The sequence below is a fragment of the Natrix helvetica genome, assembly GCF_964273705.1.
Source record: "Natrix helvetica genome assembly, chromosome: 2".
NCBI classification, from domain to species: Eukaryota; Metazoa; Chordata; class Lepidosauria; order Squamata; family Natricidae; genus Natrix; species Natrix helvetica.
Genome location: NC_138552.1, coordinates 115562423 through 115586234, shown reverse-complemented (window position 1 = coordinate 115586234; position 23812 = coordinate 115562423). Strand labels below are relative to the sequence as shown.

The 23812-nt window shown below is 40.3% G+C and overlaps 1 protein-coding gene across 1 annotated transcript in view; it reads left to right on the top strand.

The window, feature by feature from the left end:
- The window catches only part of TRAF3IP1 (TRAF3 interacting protein 1), a 93889-nt gene that overhangs the window by 34737 nt on the left and 35340 nt on the right, over positions 1-23812 (top strand). Inside the window, exons 6-11 of the mRNA XM_081945685.1 lie at positions 1899-1979; positions 5454-5529; positions 12708-12728; positions 12965-13052; positions 14428-14511; positions 20632-20746. Coding sequence (XP_081801811.1) covers positions 1899-1979; positions 5454-5529; positions 12708-12728; positions 12965-13052; positions 14428-14511; positions 20632-20746 — 465 coding nt within the window. The remainder of the gene's footprint in view (positions 1-1898; positions 1980-5453; positions 5530-12707; positions 12729-12964; positions 13053-14427; positions 14512-20631; positions 20747-23812) is intronic.

Below are 23812 nucleotides of genomic sequence, written 5' to 3'. Positions count from 1 at the left end.
AGATTGCTTTAACCTCTTCCCCCAGCCCAGCCACTCCCTCCTCCAACACCACAATTCTCTGTTTATTTTCTGCAATATGATGTTTAACGTCTCTGAGTCCTCTTTAAGCTCTGTCATTTCTTTTTTCAACTCATTTTGACCCCTCATAAGTTCTTGAAACATTTGAGAAACAGATAGTTCTTTTGGGCCCTCTCCAGTCCCTTCTTGCTGTAACAATGAAGTAATTTTCGTTTGCTGCATGCTTGGACTGGAGGTGGCAGATGAGGGGGCCAAAAATGACTTGCCTGTTGGTGGTTTCTTAGGCCCCATTTGTCTAAAATTCAGAGATGTGTATAAGTTTTTTTCAAAGAAGATGGCGTCCGAGGATTGCACAGCTGTGCCGATCCCGAGAGGCAAGTAAGTCCGAAAGCGAAAGTTAACTCTCCTTCACAGTTCCAAGGCACCGAGGCAAACCAGAAAAAAGAAGATTAGATAGTCAAAGTTCAGGAAGACCACGTAGCAGGGGAGGTCCCGGTCTCCCTCAGAGAGAGTAATAAAACAGATCCAAAGGGAATTTTTTTTCTTGAAGGTAGTTTCAAAAGGCAGACTTCATTTATAAATGCAAAAACAAAGAAGGGCGGATGCCATCTTGGCTCCTCTTTTCACAGGGAGAAGAAACAGAGATCTCTATAAAGCTTTTTAAAGGAAAACAGCTCAGCAGTCATCTCTAGTAATTGTGATAACAATCTTTCTCACTTCGTTGGTTCAAGTGACGAGTCAGCCTTTGTTCTCTCCAGTATAGAGAGGGATAGTTCAAATGCCGCTTAATCCAAGGGGGATAGAGAGAAGAAACACCCCCCTCTAATCTTCATTCAAGTAAATTGAACACGAATTTACAGGAGTCTGCTGCTTTTCCTTTAATAATGATCGAAGAGATCAGGATGAATCCCCCACCACCAGGATCCAGCCGCACTTCTCCAGATAAGCTCCTTCCTCCGGCGCCATTCGGTGAAAGGGCAGACAGCCCAAAGCTGTCCCACGCCCCCCCTCCGCTCCCCGACTCCTAGGCGAAGCTGAAAAGCACCCCCGCCGGCTGCTGCTGATTCCCGGGGGGCTTCAGCAAGCCGCCCTTCGGCAGGGGACCCCTCCAAAGCCCCCTGTGCTCCTTACGGAGCCAACTGGGGAGACGAGCGGCGAACAACACGTCCGTCGCCAGCAGGAACCGGAAGTGCTCGAACCGATGACATTTGAACTGCCAAACTGCAGTTAGCAGTCAGCTGAGGTAGCCTGCAATATTCCACTCTAACCACTACACCACATTGGCTCTTATTGCTGACGATTGTCACAGAAAACTATAAAAAGGTAATTTAGGTAGTCCTCAATTTACAATTATCAGTTCAGCAACTGTTAAAAATTACAATGGTGCTAAAAGAATGGTGGTTATGACCATAGTTCTTGGAGTTCTGGCCATCCAGCACCCCCTTGGATATCAGACCACAATCTGAGAGCTTGGCAACTGGCTTGCAGTTGCAAACCACTTGCAGCACCCCATGATCTTTTGATTGCCACATGCAAACTTTCCTGCCAGCTTCCCAGGAAAGTAAGTGAAGAAGTTGACAGGGAAGATTGCAAGTCACTGAGGCAAGTCTCCCCCTCCTGTGCATCTTTTCCTGCCCTTCTGTACTGAAGCTACATTGGCTACTTCGTGTTCCTCCACATACCCTTCCTGAGCCTTGCCATGGCTCCCTTATTCACCCCCTCAGATCCCTATGTGCCCTTCCCCAATCCTTGCTGTGCTTTGTGCTTTGCATTTTATGACTGCATTGCTTAACAGAAGTTCCAATCCCAATTGCCATCATGAATTGAGGACTACTTGTATAATCTGTTAATGATTCTAGACATTTATTCTCTCTTCTTAGACCACAGGATCTGAAGAGATTATTGCTAAAAAACTAGCAGAAAAGTCTATAAATAAAGATCAAGCTGAATTTGATAAAGAAGTAAGTAACAGAAAATATTCATTTTACATGTTACTGGTATATTAAGCTGTTACCTTCTACAGACAAGTGACAATAAGCATGTGTGGCTTATAGTTTGAAACATGTATGCAGTGGTGAAATCTAAAAATTTTCCCTACCGGTTCTGTGGGCATGGCTTGGTGGATGTGGCTTGGTGGTCATGGCCAAATCAACGTAACATGTTTGCCCTTATGACCAACAAAAAAGAAAATATTCCAATTATTTAGTGCATTTAATACTTAAATAACAATAATGAAGAATACTTATGTACGAATAGTTACATAAGAGCAATAAAAATGTTGTCTTCAATGCACCAATGATAATAGTGACCTACAAAAAGAAGATATACCATGATATACAAATTGAACCATTTAATACTTAAATAAGAATAAAAGAAGTACACAAAACAATAAAAGAGGTACAGAAATACTTATATAAAAGTGTTAGTCATCTTTCACTTTAAGATGTTTCCACATTGATTTCTCATTGGCACTCTCCTCACTTCCACTTTTCTTGATCTTGATTCTGGGATCATCAGTTGAGCGATGGTAGCCACTTTCTCACTGTAGGAATAGGGTCCCATTTTGGAAGAGGTAGGCCAGCAATATTGATTGTCATGAGGTTGGTTAGAAACAGTAAGGTGACCTGCTCTCTGAACATATGAAGTTCATTTTCAAGAAATCTTAAAAGCTTCTGCAAAACTGACAGCAATTGTTCTGACAATATCTTTTGCTTTTTTAACACTGTCAGGAATTGCGTAGTTCTATGAATCTTTTAACACATTCTCCACAAAATCTCTGTAGTCATTGATGTTAATGTTGCAATTGAAAATGTCATCAAATGTGCGCAGTTGTTCCTCCGCTGCTGTCCATGGAAGTACTACTTCTGAAAAATCCCAGTACTCTGGCATCAAAAATGTAGAAATTGTAATTTATTAATGGTGTCTTGCAATTGGCTACCTGTTTTAAAATGTTCACAGTCCATTAGTCTTTTCTGCAAATTTGTTATGATGCTTCCTAAAAGTCTTTCCCAATGAAGTCCAACAAATCGATGATTTTCCACAAAGTCTATGTTTTTGAAGATTTCTGAAATAATTAGTTTGTCAACTTTTCTTTCATATGGACCCTTTCCTTTTACAAGCAGTTCAAATGCTTTCATTGATCTTCTCACCAGTTTCTCAGCCTTTATGATGTCCATATTGCTTGCTTGAAGTGCAGTTGAAAAAAGTGAGATTTCTTCCAGAATGTCAATCATCAACGCCAAATATTTTTAAAAATATTTATTTTCCAGGCGGGCAACCGTACTTGAGTATTTTGCATTCGCATGAAAATACTGATCTAGTACTGGATAAACACACCATACAGATTGCCCTTAAACTATAGGTAGTCCATCTTGGCCCAAAAACTCTACCAATCTTTACGATGCAAATGTCAAGTTCTTCAGATATTTCATCAAGTTCAATTCGGTTCTTATTGGATTGCTGAAAAATAGAGCATATCTTATCAATAAATATTTTAAAATGATTTACTTGCTTTATTTCCTTTATGGCGTCATCTAACACAGGTTGGAGGCGATGGTTCAAGTACTGCCATATGATGATGTTTGAAAACTCTTTTGTTATCATGGTGCTCACTCCAGATTTTCTCCCAAGCATAACACTGGCACCATCAGAGCAAAACGCTATTAATTTTTTTATTTCAACAAGCTTGACAAAAATTGTTGGTGGGTTCTCTGAGTCCTCAACTTTCACAAAAACTATCAAAACTGGTTTGCAGGATACCGTTGAGGTTTTGTCAAGGATCAAACATATTTTCAGGTTCTGTGCAATGATGCTGGAAAACATCTCAGTTTTAATGTCGCTAGCAATGCACTCAACTATTTTCACAACTGTTGGCCTTAAATGCAGTCCTATTCCCAGATCTACTCGATTTTCAGCTTGCAACTCTATCAATTCTTCTATGCTTGAAATTGGTCTACATGCTTTTGCCAGGCTGTAAACAGTTTTGAACATTTTAGAAGTGGTGTCTAAATGCTTTCCAGGTATCTTCTCCATTGCTTTTATTATAGCATCCTGCTCCCCATGTTTGACGTTGTGTCTACAAATGGTGTGCAATTTCGATGTGAAGTGTTCTCTCATTTTCCGTAGAGACGCCTGCTGCATTTCCTTATTTTTCCCAGCTGGCTCAATCTTGAAATGCTTCCATTCTTTGGACACATGAATACCACTCTTATTGCAAGTCATGTTTTGCACAGTACTTGCAACCTAGTTTCTTGTTTGACACATCCAATCCTGGTTACTTTTTTTGGAAGTTGCTGTATTGCTGCAATGTCCAACAGTCAGGGAGAATGAATTCAATTTCGGGCTTGGGTGACTCAATACTTGGCTTGCTGCTTTCTCCGAGTCCAAGTTAAAGTGGTGGAAGTGGTGGTGCTTGTGGTGCTTTGGATGGTTTTGGATCATCCAAGGTCAATTCTGATGGTTGTTATTACAGTTTTGGTTTCTTGGCCAAGAAACCAACCAAAGTTTGTTGCCTTTTCATCCTTGCTGGTAAAGGCTGCTACTGCAAAAGGAAGAAAAAGAGGTTTTCCTGATCGAGGCTTCTGATCGAGCAGGGGTCGGCGAACCGAGTAGCTAGGCTGCATTGCAAAGATACCTTATATAGAGGATGGGTGGGGTGGAAGTGAAGCGCTAAGCGGCCGGAAGTGAACCACCAAGCAGCCAGAAGCGGTAAGGGAGCGAGTGGGCAAGTAGGCAAGCGGGCAGCTGGGCGAGGGCAGGGATTTCTACCCCCAGTTCAGAGAACCATGGCCTATCGTCACTATCGGTTCAGGTGAACCGGGCCCAACCGTGAGGATTTCACCCCTGCATATATGTTAAAAATACTAAAAATGCAAAGATTGGTTATGAAGTTACTTTTTCATTGCCAATATAACTGCAAATAGTTGCTAAACAATGCAGTTGCTAAATGAGAAATCCCTGTAATATAAAATTAGAAGTTTATTATGTAGGAACCTGCTCTCCTTTTTCTACACGTAGTGTTTATCTATTGAATACAAACCTGTAAATTGTGGCTTTTGCAAAAGCAAGAGATTAAAGCAACATGCATGAAAGAGAACAAAAGACCTGAGAAGTGATGTTTAACAGTTTGTGAACCCTGTTGAATTTGCAGTATTTCTGCATAAATTTGATTTAAAATGTGATCTGTTCTCCACACTTCATAAAACTGGAAAAAGAGAACTTGATTAAACAAATGAAACCAAATTATTATGCTTGTTCATTTGTCAATTAAAGAAAACAATCCTCAGTTGGTAAAGCAAAATATATCTCTTATTTTCCTATGCTGGAATGACCACATTGTTTTTTTGCCCTCTGAAAATGGAAAAAAATCTAAAATACATGAATACTGTGTGTGCGCGTGCATACATACAGTACTTACTTTTATGTAATTTTTTCAGAATGAAAATTCTGCAAGATTATCGAAGCAGCATGCAACAAAAGGACCAAAACAGCGAAACAAAACTTTAAGTGAAGGTAATTAAAAAAAACTTCCTTGATTTATTACTTCTTGAGAATTTGGAGTATGATTCAAAATGTAACAGTTCTAAATGACATAGAGGCATTCTTCACCTCAAGTTGGCTCTTCCATTTTGAGGAGCCAGTTATGTTTTTGATTTTTCCTGACTAGTTCTGTTTAGAGACTGAATAGTTAGAGCACGGGTCAGCAACCTGCAGCTCTGGAGCTGCATGTGGCTCTGTCATCCCTCTGCTGCGGCTCCCTATTGCCAGACAGCATCACAATTTTGAGAAGAGCTTTCGGTTTGGGGGAAGGGAACAGGACGCGCCAGGGGGAAACTCTATGGCAAGGGGCGGGTTTTCTGGTCAGCTCCACAATTGATAGGGCTTTCGGTTAGGATAGGTAGAGGAAAAAGGATGTCGTGCTAGGAGGAGATTCTTTTTTGGGGCTTCCAGTTGGCTCCGGAATTGAATGGAGGGCTTTCAGTTAGAACCTTTGCGACTCTTTGAGTGTTTAATGTTGCCGACCTTGAGTTACAGCTTCTAAGAGACCAACTCATTTGTATTTTATAAGCATTTATTTGCTTCCCCCCCTTTAATCTCTATTCTACCTCTCTCTTTTTCTCTGTGGAATCTTTGAGGCCTTTTCTAATTAGTTGTTTACTGAGAAGATAACATTTTTAGTACTAGAAGGGAGATGGTGGGATTTGCTCTCTGTTTACACACAATACAGGTAGTCTTTGACTTATGACAGGCCACTTAGCAACCATTCAAAATTACAACAGACTTTCCCAAAGTTGCAATCTGGTTTCAAAGTTATGATGGCTGCACCATCCCCACAGTTAATCACTCTTAAGACAGACTGCAGGGATGTTGCAGTGTTCATCCACTCCCGGCTGGATCTCTATAGCCGCTCATCTACCCAGTGGAGATCAGGCATGTATAGTGCTGTGAATCTGTTGGAGCTTGCAAGCCTCCAACTTCCTTCCTATCTAGCAATCAAGGGAAGATCAGAACAAACAGAATTTGTAAACTCTGGCATAGAAGGGGAGATTCCACCCAAGGCCTTGCAGGACTCAAGCATGTTCCTGGATTCAGCAATAACTAACTTAATGATTTATTTCTTCATATTCTGAGTGAAACACCTAGCCCTGCCGGATCAGTTTCTTAATCTCATGTCCAATTCCTCCTATTTTGCAACAGATTCTATTCCTGATACTATAGAGCACAGGTGTTAAACTCGTAGCATCATGTTGCCATCACGTGACATTTCATGACATTTTCCCCCTTCGTGGAGCTAAGGTGGGCATGCCCTGCACATGTTGCATCCGGCCAATGAGCTGCCAGTTTGACACCCTGCTATAGAGCCTTTTTACCCAAGGAGCCTCCATTTTTTAAAGATGGTTCCATTTTTTACAAAGGTTCTGTTTATTTCTACAGTTTATGGAGCTAAAAATATGGAGGCTCCTTAAAAAAACCTTTCTGTTAAAAGAATACAACCTGTTCCAAAATAGGAGTTTGCCATGAGACTGGCTCTGTAAGGAACTGACCTTACAGGGCCAGGTGCCTCAGAAACTGCAAACACAAAAAGGTAAATTTGGTATTGCTGGGCTCTGCAGCAGGCTTGAGTCCTGCAAGTCATTGAGTGGGATCTCCCTTTCTATGCCAGAGTTTGCAAACTCCATCTGCCCTGATCTCTCCTTCCAGGCTGAAGTTTGCAAACGTTGTATATAGTAATCTACCCTTGATTGCTGGGTTGGAAGGAAGCTGAAGTATCACAGGTAACCCTGTAAGAAGTGTGACACAGGTTGCCTCAGGGGGTGGAAATAGCCTTGGGAGGCTTGAGGCAAGCAAACCTGTGCCTGTGTAGGCCTCTGAGGGCTTCCCCCTGAAGCACCCTGTGCTCTGTTGAAAACCTCTCCCATTCATTTAAAGTTTGCATCAGGGAGAGCAAGGAATGGGGTTGTTAATTGAGGTGGTTTCACCTAATGACTGTCACAATATAGAATATAATTCTTTATTGGCCAAGTGTGATTGGACATACAAGGAATTTGTCTTTGGTGCATATGCTCAGTGTACATAAGAGAATAAAATACACCCATCAAGAATAAAAAGATACAACACTTAATGATAGTCAAAGTTACTAAACAGTTTTTCCCAAATGCGCTCTGCTTAACAACTAATTCCCACAACACTGTCAATAATTTACTAAGAATGTATTACTATTCTTCTCTTCCTTCCTAGTATCTATCTCTCCACACTTATGACTATAACCACGTTGCTTGTATCTTTCAATTTATATTGTTTTTATTTGTTTCCAATTATGATTTGATAGCTTATTAGTAACCTTGACTATCATGTGATCATAATGGGCAGAATCCATTACAGTCATATTTCAAGGACTACCTGCAGTTGCTCTGACAGACTTGGTAGGTGTATTGTTTTCTCCCTAGTAGTTCCTTGATTAGACTATTGTTTACTGCTTGATTGTTTGTCTGAGTTGTTAATTCCTTGATTGGGGTATACCATATTGCTTGATTATTTGTCTGATATTAATCCTGGTGTTAAACTCTGTTAGTGACTGATTTGCCTGAGTGCCAAGCTTCCAGGAATTCTCTAGCATTTTTTGGATTTAGCTTTGTCTATGGATACTAACAGCTTTCCAGTTGAATTGATGGTTAATTTATCCATATGTTGTGAAATTAAGAAATTTTGATCATGTCTTCTGCCTGCTAATTGATGTTCATGGATTCGCTTTATTAATCTTTTCCTTATCAGTTCTACTTAGTGGCTGTTACAGTCCTTACAGGTATAGTATCATAATAGAGCCTGCCCATTATGCATTTTTATGCCTTGCCATTGATACTGTCTTAATTCCAGGTGAAAATGGTCCCAGCTCTAGAACAGAGTTACATCTGTGTTGCATTTAGAAACATCCTGAAATTGATTCTTTGTCCATTACTGAAGAGTAGACTAACCCAACCCATTCTACTCTGTATACAGGTAGTCCTCGATTTATGACCACAATTGAGCCCAAAATTGTTGTTAAGTGAGACACCCATTTTACTCCATTTTACAACATTTCTTGCCACAGTAGTTGAATGAATCACTGTAGTTGTTAAGTTAGTAACCTGATTGTTAAGTGAATCTGGCTTTCCTGGAAATCTCCAGGAAAAGGTGATCACATTTGAATTTTGATCATGTGACCATGGGGATGCTGCTAAAGTTAGAACTGTGAAAAATGGTCTTGGCACTTTATTCAGTTCCTGTCAGCCTCTGTTTTGGTTACTTGCTTAGGGCTGCTTTGCTACGCTTGCTTACTATTGGCTGCGATAGGAACGGGGGCGGAGGCATGGTATTGGGGAAGGGAATAATATTGTATTGGAGGAGTATTGTTCTCACCATCTTCTGCGCATGCTGGTGGCTGATGTGTGGGCTTGGTCAATGCCAACCATCTCACATACCAACTTGATGAGGCTGTTTGAAGATGCACCCCACATGACACCTTAGGGAGTTGCAGATTGGACACTGGGTTGGAGAATTGGGGGGAGGGTACTGGGTAAACATTTTTACGTCCCACAAAGGCATCGAGATGGACCCGGCAAAAGTCCAGGCCGTTACTGATAGGGCGCCCCCTCGCACCCGCAAGCAATTGCAAAGTTTTCTGGGATTTGCAAATTTTTATTGTCAATTTATTCCCTTGTTCGCTAACATCGCTCTACCCATTACAAATCTTCTAAAATCTAAAGGAGAACCAAAACCTAGGCCAGGGAAGCCTTTGAACTGGACTGGAGTATCAAGCTGCTTTCGAGAAATTAAAGCGACTCTTTGCAACAAAGCCAGTTTTGAAACACCCTGATATGGATGTGCCATTTGTGGTACAGGCTGATGCCAGTGACGTGGTGGTGGGGGCAGTATGACTTCAAAGAAACACTGATAGCAAATTGCAACCGTGTGCTTACACCTCACATAAGCTTACAGTGACAGAAAGGAGATGGGCCATATGGGAGAAGGAAGCTTTTACTGTTAGATGGGCTTTGATGACATGGCGACATTTCCTGGAGGGGGCGAAACACCCTTTTGAAATATGAACTGACCATAAAAATTTAGAAGCCTTGAAAATCCCCATAAACGTCACCTAAACAGGTGCGTTGGGCACAACACTTTAACTGGTTCAATTTTACCCTGAAATACATCCCGGGGGGGGAGGGGAGAACTTTATGGCTCTGCCCAGGGGCTAAACTCCACCCACCATCCTCAGACTAACGGAGCTTGTGAACGGATTAACTCGGTTTTGGAGCAGTACCTCCGATGTTTCAGCAATTATCAACAGGATAATTGGGCTGAACTGTTACCACACGCAGAGGTGGCGTACAATAATTCGGTACACAGCAGTACCAGCATGACCCCTTTTAAAGTTGTGTTTGGTCAGTACTTTGTGCCAATTGCTGAATTGCCTCAGGAGAAACTGCAAATTTTGTCCTTGTCTGAATGGGGTGATCAACTTCGGCAGTTTTGGCCCATGATCCGCAAAGTGTTAGATGCGGCACATCAGGCTCACAAACGACAAGCGGATAAGAGAAGGGTTAAACCGAAAGAGTACCAAGTTGGGGATAGAGTGTTTTTGTCCACTAGGTTTCAGCAAACCACCCAAAAGTCGAAGAAGTTGGGGCCGAAGTACGTAGGTTTGTTCCCCATTGTAAAAATCATAAATCCGGTATTGGTGAAGCTGGACCTGCCGAAAAACCTTAGCAGAATTTATCCTGTGTTTCATGTGAACCTGTTGAAATCAGAGCATACTTCTTCCTTTTGTCCGCCTCAACCTTCATCACCGGTCCCTCTTCTTATTGAGGGAGAGCAACATTTTGAAGTTAAAGAAATCTTGGACTCCAGATAACATAGGGGTCGCATTCAGTATTTGGTCTCCTGGAAACATTTTTCCCCTTCCCAGACTGAATGGGTTGACAAATTTCATGTTAGAGTTCCCAGACTTTTGCGGACGTTCTACACCAGTTATCCTGATAAGCCTTGATTTTATAATAGATATATATGCTATATTGTTATTTTGTATTGTTTTTCCTCTCTCTTTTTCTCCAGGGATGATATCTCTTTCTGAAGGAGGGCCGGATGTCAGTTCTGTTTTAGTTACTTGCTTACGGCTGCTTTGCTACGCTTGCTTACTATTGGCTGCCATAGGAACGGGGGGGGGGGAGGCATGGTATTGGGAAAGGGAATAATATTGTACTGGAGTATTGTTCTCACCATCTTCTGCGCACGCTGGTGGCTGATGTTTGGACTTAGTCAAGGCCAACCGTCTCACATACCAACTTGATGAGGCTGTTTGAAGTTGCACCCCACATGACACCTTAGGGAGTTGCAGATTGGACACTGGGTTGGGGAATTGGGGTAAACGTTTGATATGTATATGTTCCCCCCTTTCTGGCTCAGATCTTGCTTTCCTTTTAGCTGCTTTCACTTCATATCTAGTAAAAGTACTTTATCTCTATTAAAATGGAGTTGAGGTTTTTCTTTCTTGGATATTGAAGGAGGCATGCCTGACATTTCCATTGTAACTTTGAACGGTCACTAAATGAACTGTTGCTAATCATACCCAATTCCTGCAACCATTCTTTCATATGTTTTTGTCTCCAGGCCTTTAATCATCTTAGTTGCTCTTCTTTGCACTTTTTCCACAGATCTTTTTTGTAATGTGGTGACCAAAACTGGATGCAGTATTCCATGTGTGATCTTATTAAGGATTTATAAAGCGGAACTAATACTTCCCGTGATTTTGATTCTATACTTCTGTTTATACAAGTAAAGATAGTATTAATTTTTTTGGCTGTTTTCACACACTGCTGGCTCATGATTAAGTGATCATCAACTAGGACTCCAAAGTCCCTCTCACAGTTACTATTTCTGAGCCAGGTTTTGCCTACTTTTTACTTGTATCTTTGGTTTTCCTTACCTAAACATAAAGTCTTGCTTTTTTCCCACATTAGATTTCATTTTGTTGGATAGGTTCCATTGTTCAGGTTTGTCAAGATTAAAGATTCAAAAATTATCCCACCCCTAAAAGGGCCTAATGGGGAAGTCTGTAACGATGAAGCTGTTAAGGCCAACCTCTTCAATACGTTCCCTCAATTTTAGTTTAAAGCCCTCCTGATAAGTTAGCCAGTCGTTTTCCAAAAACATTTTTCTCAGTTTTTGTGAGGCAGCCCATCCCTTGCCAGAAGCCCATCATGGAGATAGTAAAGACCATGTTCCAGGAATACAAAGTTTTTTTGGCGACACCAACACTTCACTTTCTAGAATTCTTTGTTCTCTTACCGGATACTTAATTTCTATGTGTTTAATATTTAATGTTTGTACTTCTGCTTCTGTGATGTTTATAAACCACACAGAATGCTTGACAGTGAAATGGAGGGCATCTAAATTTAATAAATAAATAAACACTAACGTTATACATAATAACGTTTTATAGTATTCCAATTATATGGAATACAGGCATTTAAAACATTACAAATGAAAAATTACAGATGCACTATAATGGTTGTCCCAAAGGTGTTTTTTCAAGAAGCAACAGAACTTTCTGGTTTTTCTTTGAAGATGTTTCACTTCTCATTCAGAGCTGAAGAAACTTCTTGGATGACAAGCAAAACATCTTCAAAGGAAAGCCAGAAAGCCCAGTTGCCTACTGAAAAAGCACCTTTGGGACATCCAAGACATGGATGATTGAGAATCTCCATAGATATATGTGCTGATTTTTTATTTCTCCTTTTTTTTTTTTGTACATTGGCCATTTCTTTATCTTTTGTTTCTATTGATATGCTTAAATATAATGACACTGACTATTTCATGATAGTGCTGACATACTTTTTCATAATACTGCGGTACCTTGAGTGGAAATTGCTTTTAAAATTATGAAACATACTACTGAATTCGGTCCTAATCTGAATCTACTACATAATTCTTCACTGGATTTTTTAAACTGCTTTCAACACTTTTCAACCTAAGTGATATGCTGTCTGGATAGTTTAAAAGCTATGCTATTTTCCCCATGATCAAGATACAGTATCTTGGTATTGGTGGGAAGGTTTGTTCATGTACACTTGACTCTTCTGTCCTCAGTTTTGTGTACAACAAACAAGTTATTTGATCTACTTAGTCTGAAAAATAATATGTTTATTTTGCAGGTGAATCATTCGGTGATACAGGTAATAAGCTTTTATGATATTTTCCTTTCAGTATTGAGAAATTTAGATATATGTTTTATTGTAATTAAAATTTAAAAAAAATGTCTACCAGTAATCTATACTATACAGACTATATATCATGATGGACTTGATTTCTATATAGTATTTAATTTAATAAATCTATTTGAGTAAGACAAAGAACAAATACTGCAGATATTTCCTCAAAATGACATCATAAAATTATTTTTATTCCACAGAGGGAGATGTTCTGAATACTGGTACAACAGAAAAGATTTTTGAAAATAATGAATTTACAAATGAAATTCCATCTCAGATCACTCAAAGGTCTGACTATATATCCTTTCTTTCATTACTAACATTAATAACTGATATTATTCATGTTAATAATCAAGATATATTACAAAGTCAAAATATTCTCATTAAACTATAATATTTAAAACTTTAATATTTCTTAATTATCACAATGAAGTACAAAGCATCTGAACTTTTGGAAATGTCCAGCCACCTTAAGGTGTTTGTAAAATCTGATGACAACCACTCTTGGTGCTAGATTATATTAATGCTGGTCCCATCCAACCTAACATCATCTTTCTCTATCTGGGACAATTTGCAGATAATAAATTCATGCTGACAATGTGCATGTAATTAGGTACTTTGTTCATATTGAAACATACTGATGATTTTGTGTTAAACTTAAAACTGCTAATACCTATGTAAATGTTGATAATTTTCTATTTTTTTTTTTTGTAAAAGTTGTGAGACCTGGGGGGGCTTCTCTCCCCCGCACGATGTAGCTGTCAAAATGTTCTATAACCTTTTAACCCTTTTTCCCTGTAAAACTGTTAAAATCAATAAAATTTGGACATTAAAAAAAAAGAGTGTATAGCCTGTTTAGATCAAGAATAACAAGTGAAAACACTTGTATTGCTAGAATTTATTTTTAGAATTTAAGATTGCAATTTAAAGTATGTGAATCAATCTAAACTTGTTTAGATATATTACAATTGAAAGATTTATAATTCAGATACATTAATAAAATTTGCTAAATTTGCTAAAACACTGACATATATATGAATAATTTAGAATGTTTTGTTATAAAATGAAGAAAAGATAATAAATGAACTAATGTACATTTGATAGAAGATTGGTAATATAATATATAACTCTTAAGTGCATACCATAAAGATATCCTGTTGAAAGCAGTGAAAGATATACAAACATAAATACTTGGTAAATTCTTTTATACTGTAAAAATATTTAAAATGAGACAATGATTGCATAAAGGTATGTTGTTGCTAAGCAGATAATCAAGAATGTAAGAGAATTAAGCTTATTGAAAATAAATAAATATTAGTCGCAATTGAACATATGCTGCACAATGAAAGTGAGGTTTTTGGCTACATTGGATGGAAAAACTGGGACTGTATATGTAATTGAAAATGCAGATGCAAAAGCACTTGTAACCAAACGACATGCTGTATGTAATGGATGAAATTTTTTTAATGTTGTCTTTTATGTTTAAAAATTTAAAAAAGCATGTGGATTTTTTTTTTTGCTAAATTCTCAAAAGTGCATTTATATCTGAAATTAAAGATATATGCAGAGGATGTTTGAAATTAATTTGTAATTATATAGAAATAATAGCAATAACAGTAAATAGTAATTGCTTATTATTAAAACATTTTTCCCTACTTAACAGAAGGCTACCACGACCCAGCAGTGCACGACCAGCTCCACCCCGTATAAAACATCAACAAAGTACAGAGATTTTAATTCCAGAAAGGTAGGGACAAATTATGAATAATGAAAGATCTTAATATTACTGATATACTTAACTATTCGCTGAGAGCCAGTTTGGTGCAGTGATTAAGGTGTCAAACTCGATTTCATTGAGGGCCACATCAGGGTTATCTTTGACCTCGGGAGGCTGGGTGGGTGTGGCAAAGGTGGGAATGGCCAGCTCGACATCACTCGTAGTGGTGGCCTGGGCAGGGCTGGGGGGATTCTTTGTCTCCAGTGGAGAAAGGCGATACCAGGGAAAGGGCCAAACTCTTGTCCTCCAGAGGAGCCTCCCCGTCCCTCTCAGGCCATGTGTAGAACCCCTGGGCAGTGGCGCAGGCTGTCCAGAGTCCTAGGCAGTGGAGGGCAAGCACCCAGCCTGGCCCTCAAGCTCCTACAGCACTGGGACCCCACAGCCCATCCCAGTCCCACTTCCCCGAGGGGGTGCCTGACTATGCTTACTTCCTCCTCGAGGCTGCTACTGCTGTGCTCACTCTCCTTGGCCAAGTTGCTCATGGTGTGTGCGGGAGGGCAAAGTATGTGGGTCAGAGGGAGGCCCACTCCCTCTCCACATGAGGAGACCCAGCTTTGTAACCAAAGCATGCTCAGCGATACGATGGGAGACCAGCAGTGTCAGGAGGAGGAGATGAGAGGATGGCGAAAAGGCAGCAGGGCTGCTGGTGGCCAAGTGCTAAGCAGGACTTTCCTCACACTCTCTTTCCCTGTCATTGTAATCTTCCTTCCTTTCTCTCTTCTTTTTCCTTCCCTCTTCATTTTCCTTTCTTTCTCTTCCTTCCCCTCTTACCTTCTTTTTCCCGTCCTTGCTCTCTTCCCATCTTTTTCTTTGTCTTTCTCTTTTTCCTTTCCTGAGGGAGGGGATGGGGAAACATTTCTCAATGCCTCCTTGACTTGTGATCAAATGCCACTTTTGCTAGTAGTTAGTTTTGCTAGCACTGCTAGTGAAAACGGAGCTCAGGAGGGATGCATGCAGCCCTCCCAAGCTCCATTTTCAGCTGCAATGGCCTCTTACAGCACTTTACCAATGAAAATGGAACTCAGGAGGAGGGCCTTCTGAGCTCTGTTTTTGGCTGTGACTGCCTCCTACAACACAGCCAGCTGCCACCAGGTTGCAGATCAGCGCCGGGTTGGCCTGGGCCGGGTCAAAGCACCTTTGCTGTTTCCAGGGTGGCCCCGCAGGCCAGATCTAAGCATCCCACAGGCCCATGGTTTGAAACCCCTCGATTAAGGCATCTGGCCAAAGACTGGGATGTTTTGAATTCTAGTCCCTCCTTAGGGCACAAACTCTGCTGGGTGATCTTTGGCCATTCATTTTCTCTCAGCCTTAGGAAGGAGACAATGGCAAACCACTTTTGAAAAACCTTACTAACAAAACTGCAGGGACTTGCCAGGAAGTCTCTGAGAATTGGACATGATTGAACGGAAGAGAAAAAACTATTCTATAATATATCCAATTAGAAAACACCAACTAGTTTGCATTATTGATTGTGATTGCTAGCCAATAATCTAATAAAAAGACTCTCCATTTCACCATTTTTCCTGATTGTTTGAAAATTTTAATACATACCATTTGCAAGCAAGATCAACAAAATATGCGTTATAGTTTGCCTTTCTGTTTCTTTGATTATTTAGTACGATTATACTATCCAAATATATATAATAATATATAATAAAGGGTTAGTAATAATAGCTATAGATTCAGTGGTTCAAACATATTCTATGGCGTGCATAAATGAGATGTTGTTCACATTGAATTTTGGGGGATAGTACCTTTTTTCTCTTAGTACAGTTTTGAGCTTCATTTAGCCACTAATAGCTGATGGCTTGAGCTACAATCAATGCCAGGAAGTATCTTAACCGATGCAAATGAATCTTTCCAGCATTATTAGTATAAAATGAAGTCTGTATGATTTTTATGTTGTCCATTTGGTGTTGCCCATGTGTATAAACATCACTTGTGTTGAATAAACCACATGTTTTTTATGCTGAGAAGATTTTCCTGGCAAAATTACACTAGGCAATTGCCAGCTTCATTCCGTTCACTTAGCCCAGACTTGCCTCCTATTCTTGAAACTTTTTCTGGCTTACTTTTGTATTGTAATTGCCCATTATATACAAAAGATCCATTTTTGGTACATGTTAGAGAGACCATTGAAGCTCGTGGTAAAAAGTTCAATTTCTTTGTCATTTGAATCTACAGTTAGAGCATAGATTTGTAGTCTGATGATATTTAGTGCTCAGTGATGGGATTCAAAAATTTTACTACTGGTTCTGTGGACATGGCTTGGTGGTCATGTGGTTGGGTGGGCGTGGCTGAGTGACCAGGTGATTGGGTGGGCATGGACAACTTGATGTCACTCATGTCAAGGGGCACCTTGGCTGGCCTCTCCTCATCTCAAAGTCTCAACGAGATACTGGGTGTGGAGGGGTGGCCCAAGAGGCCGGTTGGCACTAAGTTTAAACCATTTATTGCTAAGCAAAATGAACTGTCTGTATTGAGGGGATGTCTGCTGTGGGGGGAACCGGGTCATTGTTCCACCCAAACTGTGAGTTGCAGTATTGGAAGCTTTACATGTAGGGCATCCAGGAATTGTCCCAGTGAAATTTTTGGCAAAGAGGTACGTGTGGTGCACATTGACTTTGCAGGCCCCGTGCACGAGCAAACTTTCCTCCTAGTTGTGGATGTCTACTCGAAATGGCTAGAAGTAGTCTTCATGACCACCACCACGGCAAAGGCAGTCATCAAGGTGCTACAGAGAGTTTTCTCCTCTCAAGGCCTACCCGATGTTCTGGTTTCGAACAACAGGCCCCAGTTTACGGCCATCCAATTTGAAACCTATTTAGCAGAGCAGGGAATCAGACATGCCCTGGTCACCCCATTCCATCCGGCTGGCAATGGTCAGGTGGAGAGAATGGTGAGATCTGCTAAAGAAGCCCTATCTAGGATAGGACCTGGTGATTGGCAAACCCGAATTGATCAATTCCTCCTTGTACAGCACATCACACCAAGTGCCACCACAGACAGAAGTTCCTTTGAGTTACTAATGGGTCGCCGGCTAAGGTTTCCCTTTGACTGACTGCACTCAGACTATTCGACCAATTAATTCGACCAGTCAACTACGGTCATTTAGAATAGGGGATCGAGTGTATCCCCACAACTATGCTGGGAGTGTTCTCTGGGTTCCTGCCACAATTTTTGATATTACCGGCTCTCGCTCTTACTGCCTAGAGTTCGAGGATGGTAGGAATTGGAAAGGGCACATTGACCAATTCTGAGGCTGACTCAGCCACTCCACTCTTAGGCAACCAGAGGTAACTCCTTCTTGAGTTAGCCAAAGCCCTACCCAAAAGGAGCAATCATACACTCCTTCCACAGACTTCTGAAACCCAAAAGACCCAGAGCACTTATCTTGGGAAGTTGGAGGCCAGCGGCGAGTTCCAGGCGAACCGGTTCTAAGAACTCCAGCCACGCCTCAGGGAAGTTTCCAGACGCTTCCATTGGTCCAGAGAACCAGCAGGTCCATCCGACCAGACCGATGCAGCAGCTCCAACAGAATTGCGCAGGTGTGAGAGGGTTCCCAAATGCCCCACCTATCTGCCTGACTATGTCACTGATTGGGTTAGCCCAACTAAGAGGGGAGGGGTGTAACATATTGACATTGGAAAAATAGGCTCCACCAAAGTCCTCAGTTCTGGTGGGAAAATACTCAAAGCTGATTGGCTGTGCCATCTGACAGCTCTCTATAAAAAGGCTAGCTGTCAGACAGGCCAGTGCTGGATTTGTAAATAGTTGTCTAATAAAGAGCTGTTGTTTGTCACTGAAGCCTGAGTCCTGTCTTGTCCATTTACCCAATCTAACAAAACTCACTTAAGAACACTCTTGCTTAGCAACCAAAATTTTGGGCTTAATTGTGGTCATAAGTCAAGGGCTATCTCTGCCTTCCTCTGCATGGCAGCCTTGTTCTAGTAAATTCCTTCTCCTTTCTGGCAATTTTCCTCTGTTAGAGGCACCAAAATAATCCAGATGATATAAGGTTTCCTGCTGGAGCAGCAAGAAGTTGGACTTGATGGCCTCCAAGGTCCCTTCTAACCTGCTATTCTATGATTCTGTAAGGATCTCCTGCTGAAGCAGGGGGTTGGACTAGATGACCTCTAAGATCCCTTTTAGCCCTAGATTGCTGTGCTGTTTCAAGTGTCTTCTGAAGCCACATCTAGTGCTAGGGTTTGTGGTCCTTCCTTCCTTCCTTCCTTCCTTCCTTCCTTCCTTCCTTCCCTCCCTCCCTCCCTCCCTCCCTCCCTCTCTCTTTCTCTCTCTCTCTCTCTCTTTCTCTCCCTCCCTCCCTCCCTTCCTCTCCCCCTCCCTTTCTTCCTCTCCCTCTCTCCTTCCTCTTTATTTTTCTTTCTTTTTCTTTCTTGTCTTTCTCTCTCCCCTCCTTCCTGTTTCTTTTTTTCTTTCTCTCTTTCTCTTTCTTTGTCTTTTTTTCTTTCTTGTCTCTTTTTTTTAAAAATAAATTTTAATCATAAACACTTTTTTGAAAAACGGCATTGTCAGGCTAACATTGACATACAAACGAATAACAATAATAATAATAATAATAATAATAATGATATAGTAACAATAGTAATAATATAACCAAAAAGCTTTTAGCTAAATTTCTTCTTACTATCATTATTTACTTTCTTATTTTCAGTACTAACATTTATGATCTTACTTTTCTCCAATTCCTACCTTATTATGCGTAAAATTAAGTATGTAGTCCCTTTATCATAGCCCTCTGGTGGTAAACCTAGGAACATGTTTCTGGTTTCAACTCAATATTTTGTTTGATTATCATTTCCAGCCAGTTTTGTTTTTTCTCCTAATATTCTCTTGCTTTAGTACACGTCCACCACATGTGGTAATAGGTACCTGGGATCTGACTGCATTCCCAACACTTAGTGGACAGTTTACTAAACATTTTTGCCAGTCTTGGCAGGTGGCAGATGCCACCTGTAAAACATTTTATAAAGATTTTCTTTGTAAACTGAAGCCATAGTCAATTTGTAGTTTCTGTCCCAAAGTTTTTGCCATTTTCCTAATTCTATATTATAACCAAAATTGTTTGCCCAAACAATCATCGTTTCTTTAACTATTTCTTCTTCCACTTTATGATTCAATAAGTAATTATATAATAAGACCTTTAAAAAAGTGCTCTTCAAAAGCACTTGGAGGTTGTAGTTGGTCCAGAATGTTATGAGTTATGCTAAATGTTATACCCAGCAGACAGTTATGGGTACACCTTTGTTCATTCATGTAACTCTTCAACTCTTAAGGAGTTTATATAGACGCCCATCTCACCAAAAGCAAGTCTGGGCAGCATATAATAAAGCAGTCAATTAAAAAACAAATAAAAACCTAAAGCATCACAGTAATAAATGTGATAAAAAAATACTAACCATAGATGAAGGGGGAATAAAAATAGCTTCCTTAGTATTATAACTCATAAAGTAGTAAGTTCTTCTACTTATATTAATACAGTACTTTTGTATTTCCATTTTAAAGTATATTTATAATTAGTTTTATCAACTGTGACTTGTTAAGTTTGTAACTGTCAGAAACAATTTTTTTATTTACCAAGTTACAAGAAACTACCAGCTCCATGTTGACAGATGAGAAATCAATTGTATGAGTCTAGGGCTGTGGCATTTTGCTGGCGTCTACTTGCATAAGGTGCAGGTTATTCAAGGCAGGTAGAAAGCTACCATGTCCAGTGTAGTAGCAGATAGAAGTGCTTGATGTGGTTTCAGTTTTTTGAAGAGGAGTCCAGTCTAGGTCATTCATATATGACAATTATGATAAGTAAAATGGAAATTGTACTGCAAAGAAAATGTAGTTTGACTCAGCTACTCCACTTTGCCAGATGTTCTTAAAATAGGGGGAATTTTTTTTTGGAGAATAAAATAGTATGTTTTGAATTTCCCTCAAATTTCTACTTTAGGAGGTTGTGTCCTTGAATTTTACAGCTTTTTAGATAGAGCTTGGTTTGGAAGAAAGATTTATTTTCTGCCTTAAAATGATTATCTGTGACAATATCTGAATTATTGCTCTGTTCTTGTTTTCTTATAGAAATGGCAGTGCCAAAATGGTATCAAATGTTATTATAGATAAAGAAGAAGAAGAGGATGACCAGTTTATAGTGAAAGCAGAACAGCAGCTACCTGAAATAATAGAACTGAAAATGGTTAGTTTATGTGCTTTCTTATTTAAATATGAAAACGTTAATGTGTTGTTAACTGTTTTGCTCTCATTTTTTCATGGGATTTCAGTAGGTTAGTTACCATTTTATGTCTGGCTGTTGAAAGTTCAAAACTAGACTACAGATGGAGACATTTTCCAATCTTAGTTAATCTAAGAAGATTTGCAGTTATCTTTAGAATGGTATACTGTATATACATAATCTTAAGCACTCAGGGCAGAAAAATGTGGAAGTTACACAGTGGTGGGCTGCAAATTTTTTAACAATTGGTTCTCTGCCCTAATGACTGGTTGGGTGGGCATGGCTGGGTGGTCATGTGACTAGGTGCAACAGTCGCAAGTGTGAAAAACAGTCATAAGTCATTTTTTTCAGTGCTATTGTAACTTTGAATGGTCACTAAATAAACTGTTGTAAGTCAAGGATTACCTGTACAAAAATACAAAAAGCTTTTTTGCTTGCAAAAAGCTGCCCTAAATACCAATTATTAGATTAGAAATGGGGGAATACACACGGAATGAGTCACAGCTGTCATGGAAACCTAAACCATTCTGTTTGAATACCTTCAGTAATACCTGCAACTCAGAGTTACAAATCAGGCAGGGTGCCAGAGCACATTGAAGAATTAAAATATTTAAAATGCAGCCAACTCTTGCTCATAAAGTGAAACCCTTTAGCTCTCATTTAAGCTCTCCAGAAGGTGGTTTTGCTGACATCTGCTGTGGGCTATTAAGGAAGGTGGGGCTTTCTCCCTCTAAGTAAACATGTTTCTCCATTTCTCATCCAGGGAAATATATTCTTTTTTAATATTTCTCAAAATATTTCATTTTTCCAGAAGAGGGATGGATGCTAACTTTCTACAATTGGTGCCATATTACTATGCCATATTGTCATGAGAGCAAACTACAAATTGGAAGAAGGATCCACTTATTATCAGTGAGCAATCATGTGCCTTGGCCACTCCAAAGAAATGCAAGAGACTCCTGTCCCAAAGGTGCTTTTTCAAGAGGAAACTGGACTTTCTGGAAACCAAGAAAGTCCAGTTGCCTCTTGAAAAAAGCACCTTTAGGACAACCACGACCTGGATGACTGAAGAATCTCCATAGGCAAGAGACTCCTGTGCTCAGTGAACTGACAAAGCACCCAGGATAAGCAATTATTAGATCCGTTTGCACCACTTAAAGATACCAGCTGGTCTCACAAGATATCCTAAGTCAAGGGTCTGCAACCTTAAACACTCGAAGAGCCATTTGGACCCGTTTCCCACAGAAAAACCAATCTTGTCAATATTACAATATACAGTGAGAAAAAAGGCTATACTAAAAACAAAACATCGGGAGCTACAAAACCTGCATGGGCATGGCCAACCCGATGTCACTCACTCCCAAATCACATGACCTACCCTGAGCCACGCCTACCCAGGTTTTGTGGCTCTCTGTTTTCTTTTCTATGGGGAACAGGCATCTCTTTTTTCCCTCCCCATCTCTCTTTCTTCCTCTGCCTCCCTCCTTTTCATCTTTTTCTTTCTCTCTCTCCCCATCTCTCTTCCTCTTCCATCTTTCTTCCCCTCCCTCCTTCTCATCTCGTTCTCTCCCTCCCTCTTCCTCTCTCTCCCTCCCTCCTCTCTCTCCCTCTTCCCATCTCTCTTTCTCCCTGCCTCTCTTCCCCCCTCTCCCTTTCTTTCTCCCTGTGTTGAGAAAAAAAGATGCAAATTAACTGCCAAAGATTTGAGAAGAATCAAACATGATGCTACCAGGAACCCATTATCCTCCAGTACTGTCATATTCCAGAACTGCAACCTACCTGCCCAGAAGTACAAGGTGTTCAGTGTTCAGAGACATGGCCAAGGTAAGGAAGTCTGAAACCCGATCACCACTGAACAAGACACATCAGTTGAAATGGCAAAACTGGACCAAGAAATATCTAAAGACAGATTTTTCAAAGATTTTATGGACTGATGAGATTAGAGGGACTCTTGGTGGACCAGATGGATGGGTCTGTGGCGTCTAAGTCGAAGTGAAGCTCTGTGCCCATTACTGATAAGTAATGGACACAGAGCTTCACTTTGACTCAGAGGCCAGCAAGGTGGAGGTGCAGTACTTGTATAGGCTGATATTATTAAAGATGAACTAGTTGGACTATTTCAGGTTGAAGATAGACTCAAAAGCAACTCCCAAACCTACTTCCAGATTTTAGAAGACACTTTCTTCAAGCAGGAAAATAGTCTATACAGGAAAAAGTCTGCATCTTTCAAGAAGGCCATGATTTTTATGCAGGACAATGCTCCATCACATCCATCGAAGTACTCCACTGCGTGGCTAGCCAGTAAAGTCCTTAAAGATGAAAGAATAATAACATGCTACCCTTCCTTACCTGACCTAAACCCTATTGAGAACTTGTGGGCCTGTAAAGTCCTGCCTCTCCCTCCTGTTCAAGAAAGCACGGACTCTCGAAACTTTAGCATTTCAAAAGAAAACTTTTATTGAAAAGAAGTGAATGCAAGACAAGGCAAAGCAGGGTCTGAGTCACTCCCCCGGGCAATTCTGTTAGGATAAAATGGTTAGAAACCCCTCCTCTCAGTTTGATGTTGCCCAACATAACTACATTTCCTTAGAGTTTTGCGTAAAAACAAGGTGGAACAACAACTGATCACATCCTTTTACCGGTCCACAATAGAAACCATCCTCACTTATAGCATCACAGTGTGGCATGCCAGTTTGACAGCCATGGATAGAAAAATATTACAGAGGGTGGTGAACACAGCACAAAACATTATCCTCTGATACCACTAGATGAGATTGCTAGGGCTTGCTGCCTTAGAAGAGTGAGGAAAATCCTCAGGGATGACTCACATCCTGGCGGCACTTCTTTATCCCCCTACCATCAGGAAGGAGATATAGAAGCATAGCCAGCTGCACAAACATGCTGAAGAACAGTTATTATCCATGGGCTGTCAGATTCCTGAATATATGAAATAACATCATAACTACGTAGTACGGTGGACTTGCAGGGCTGGTGCAACATGTAACATGATCACACTGTTGCAATAGGACT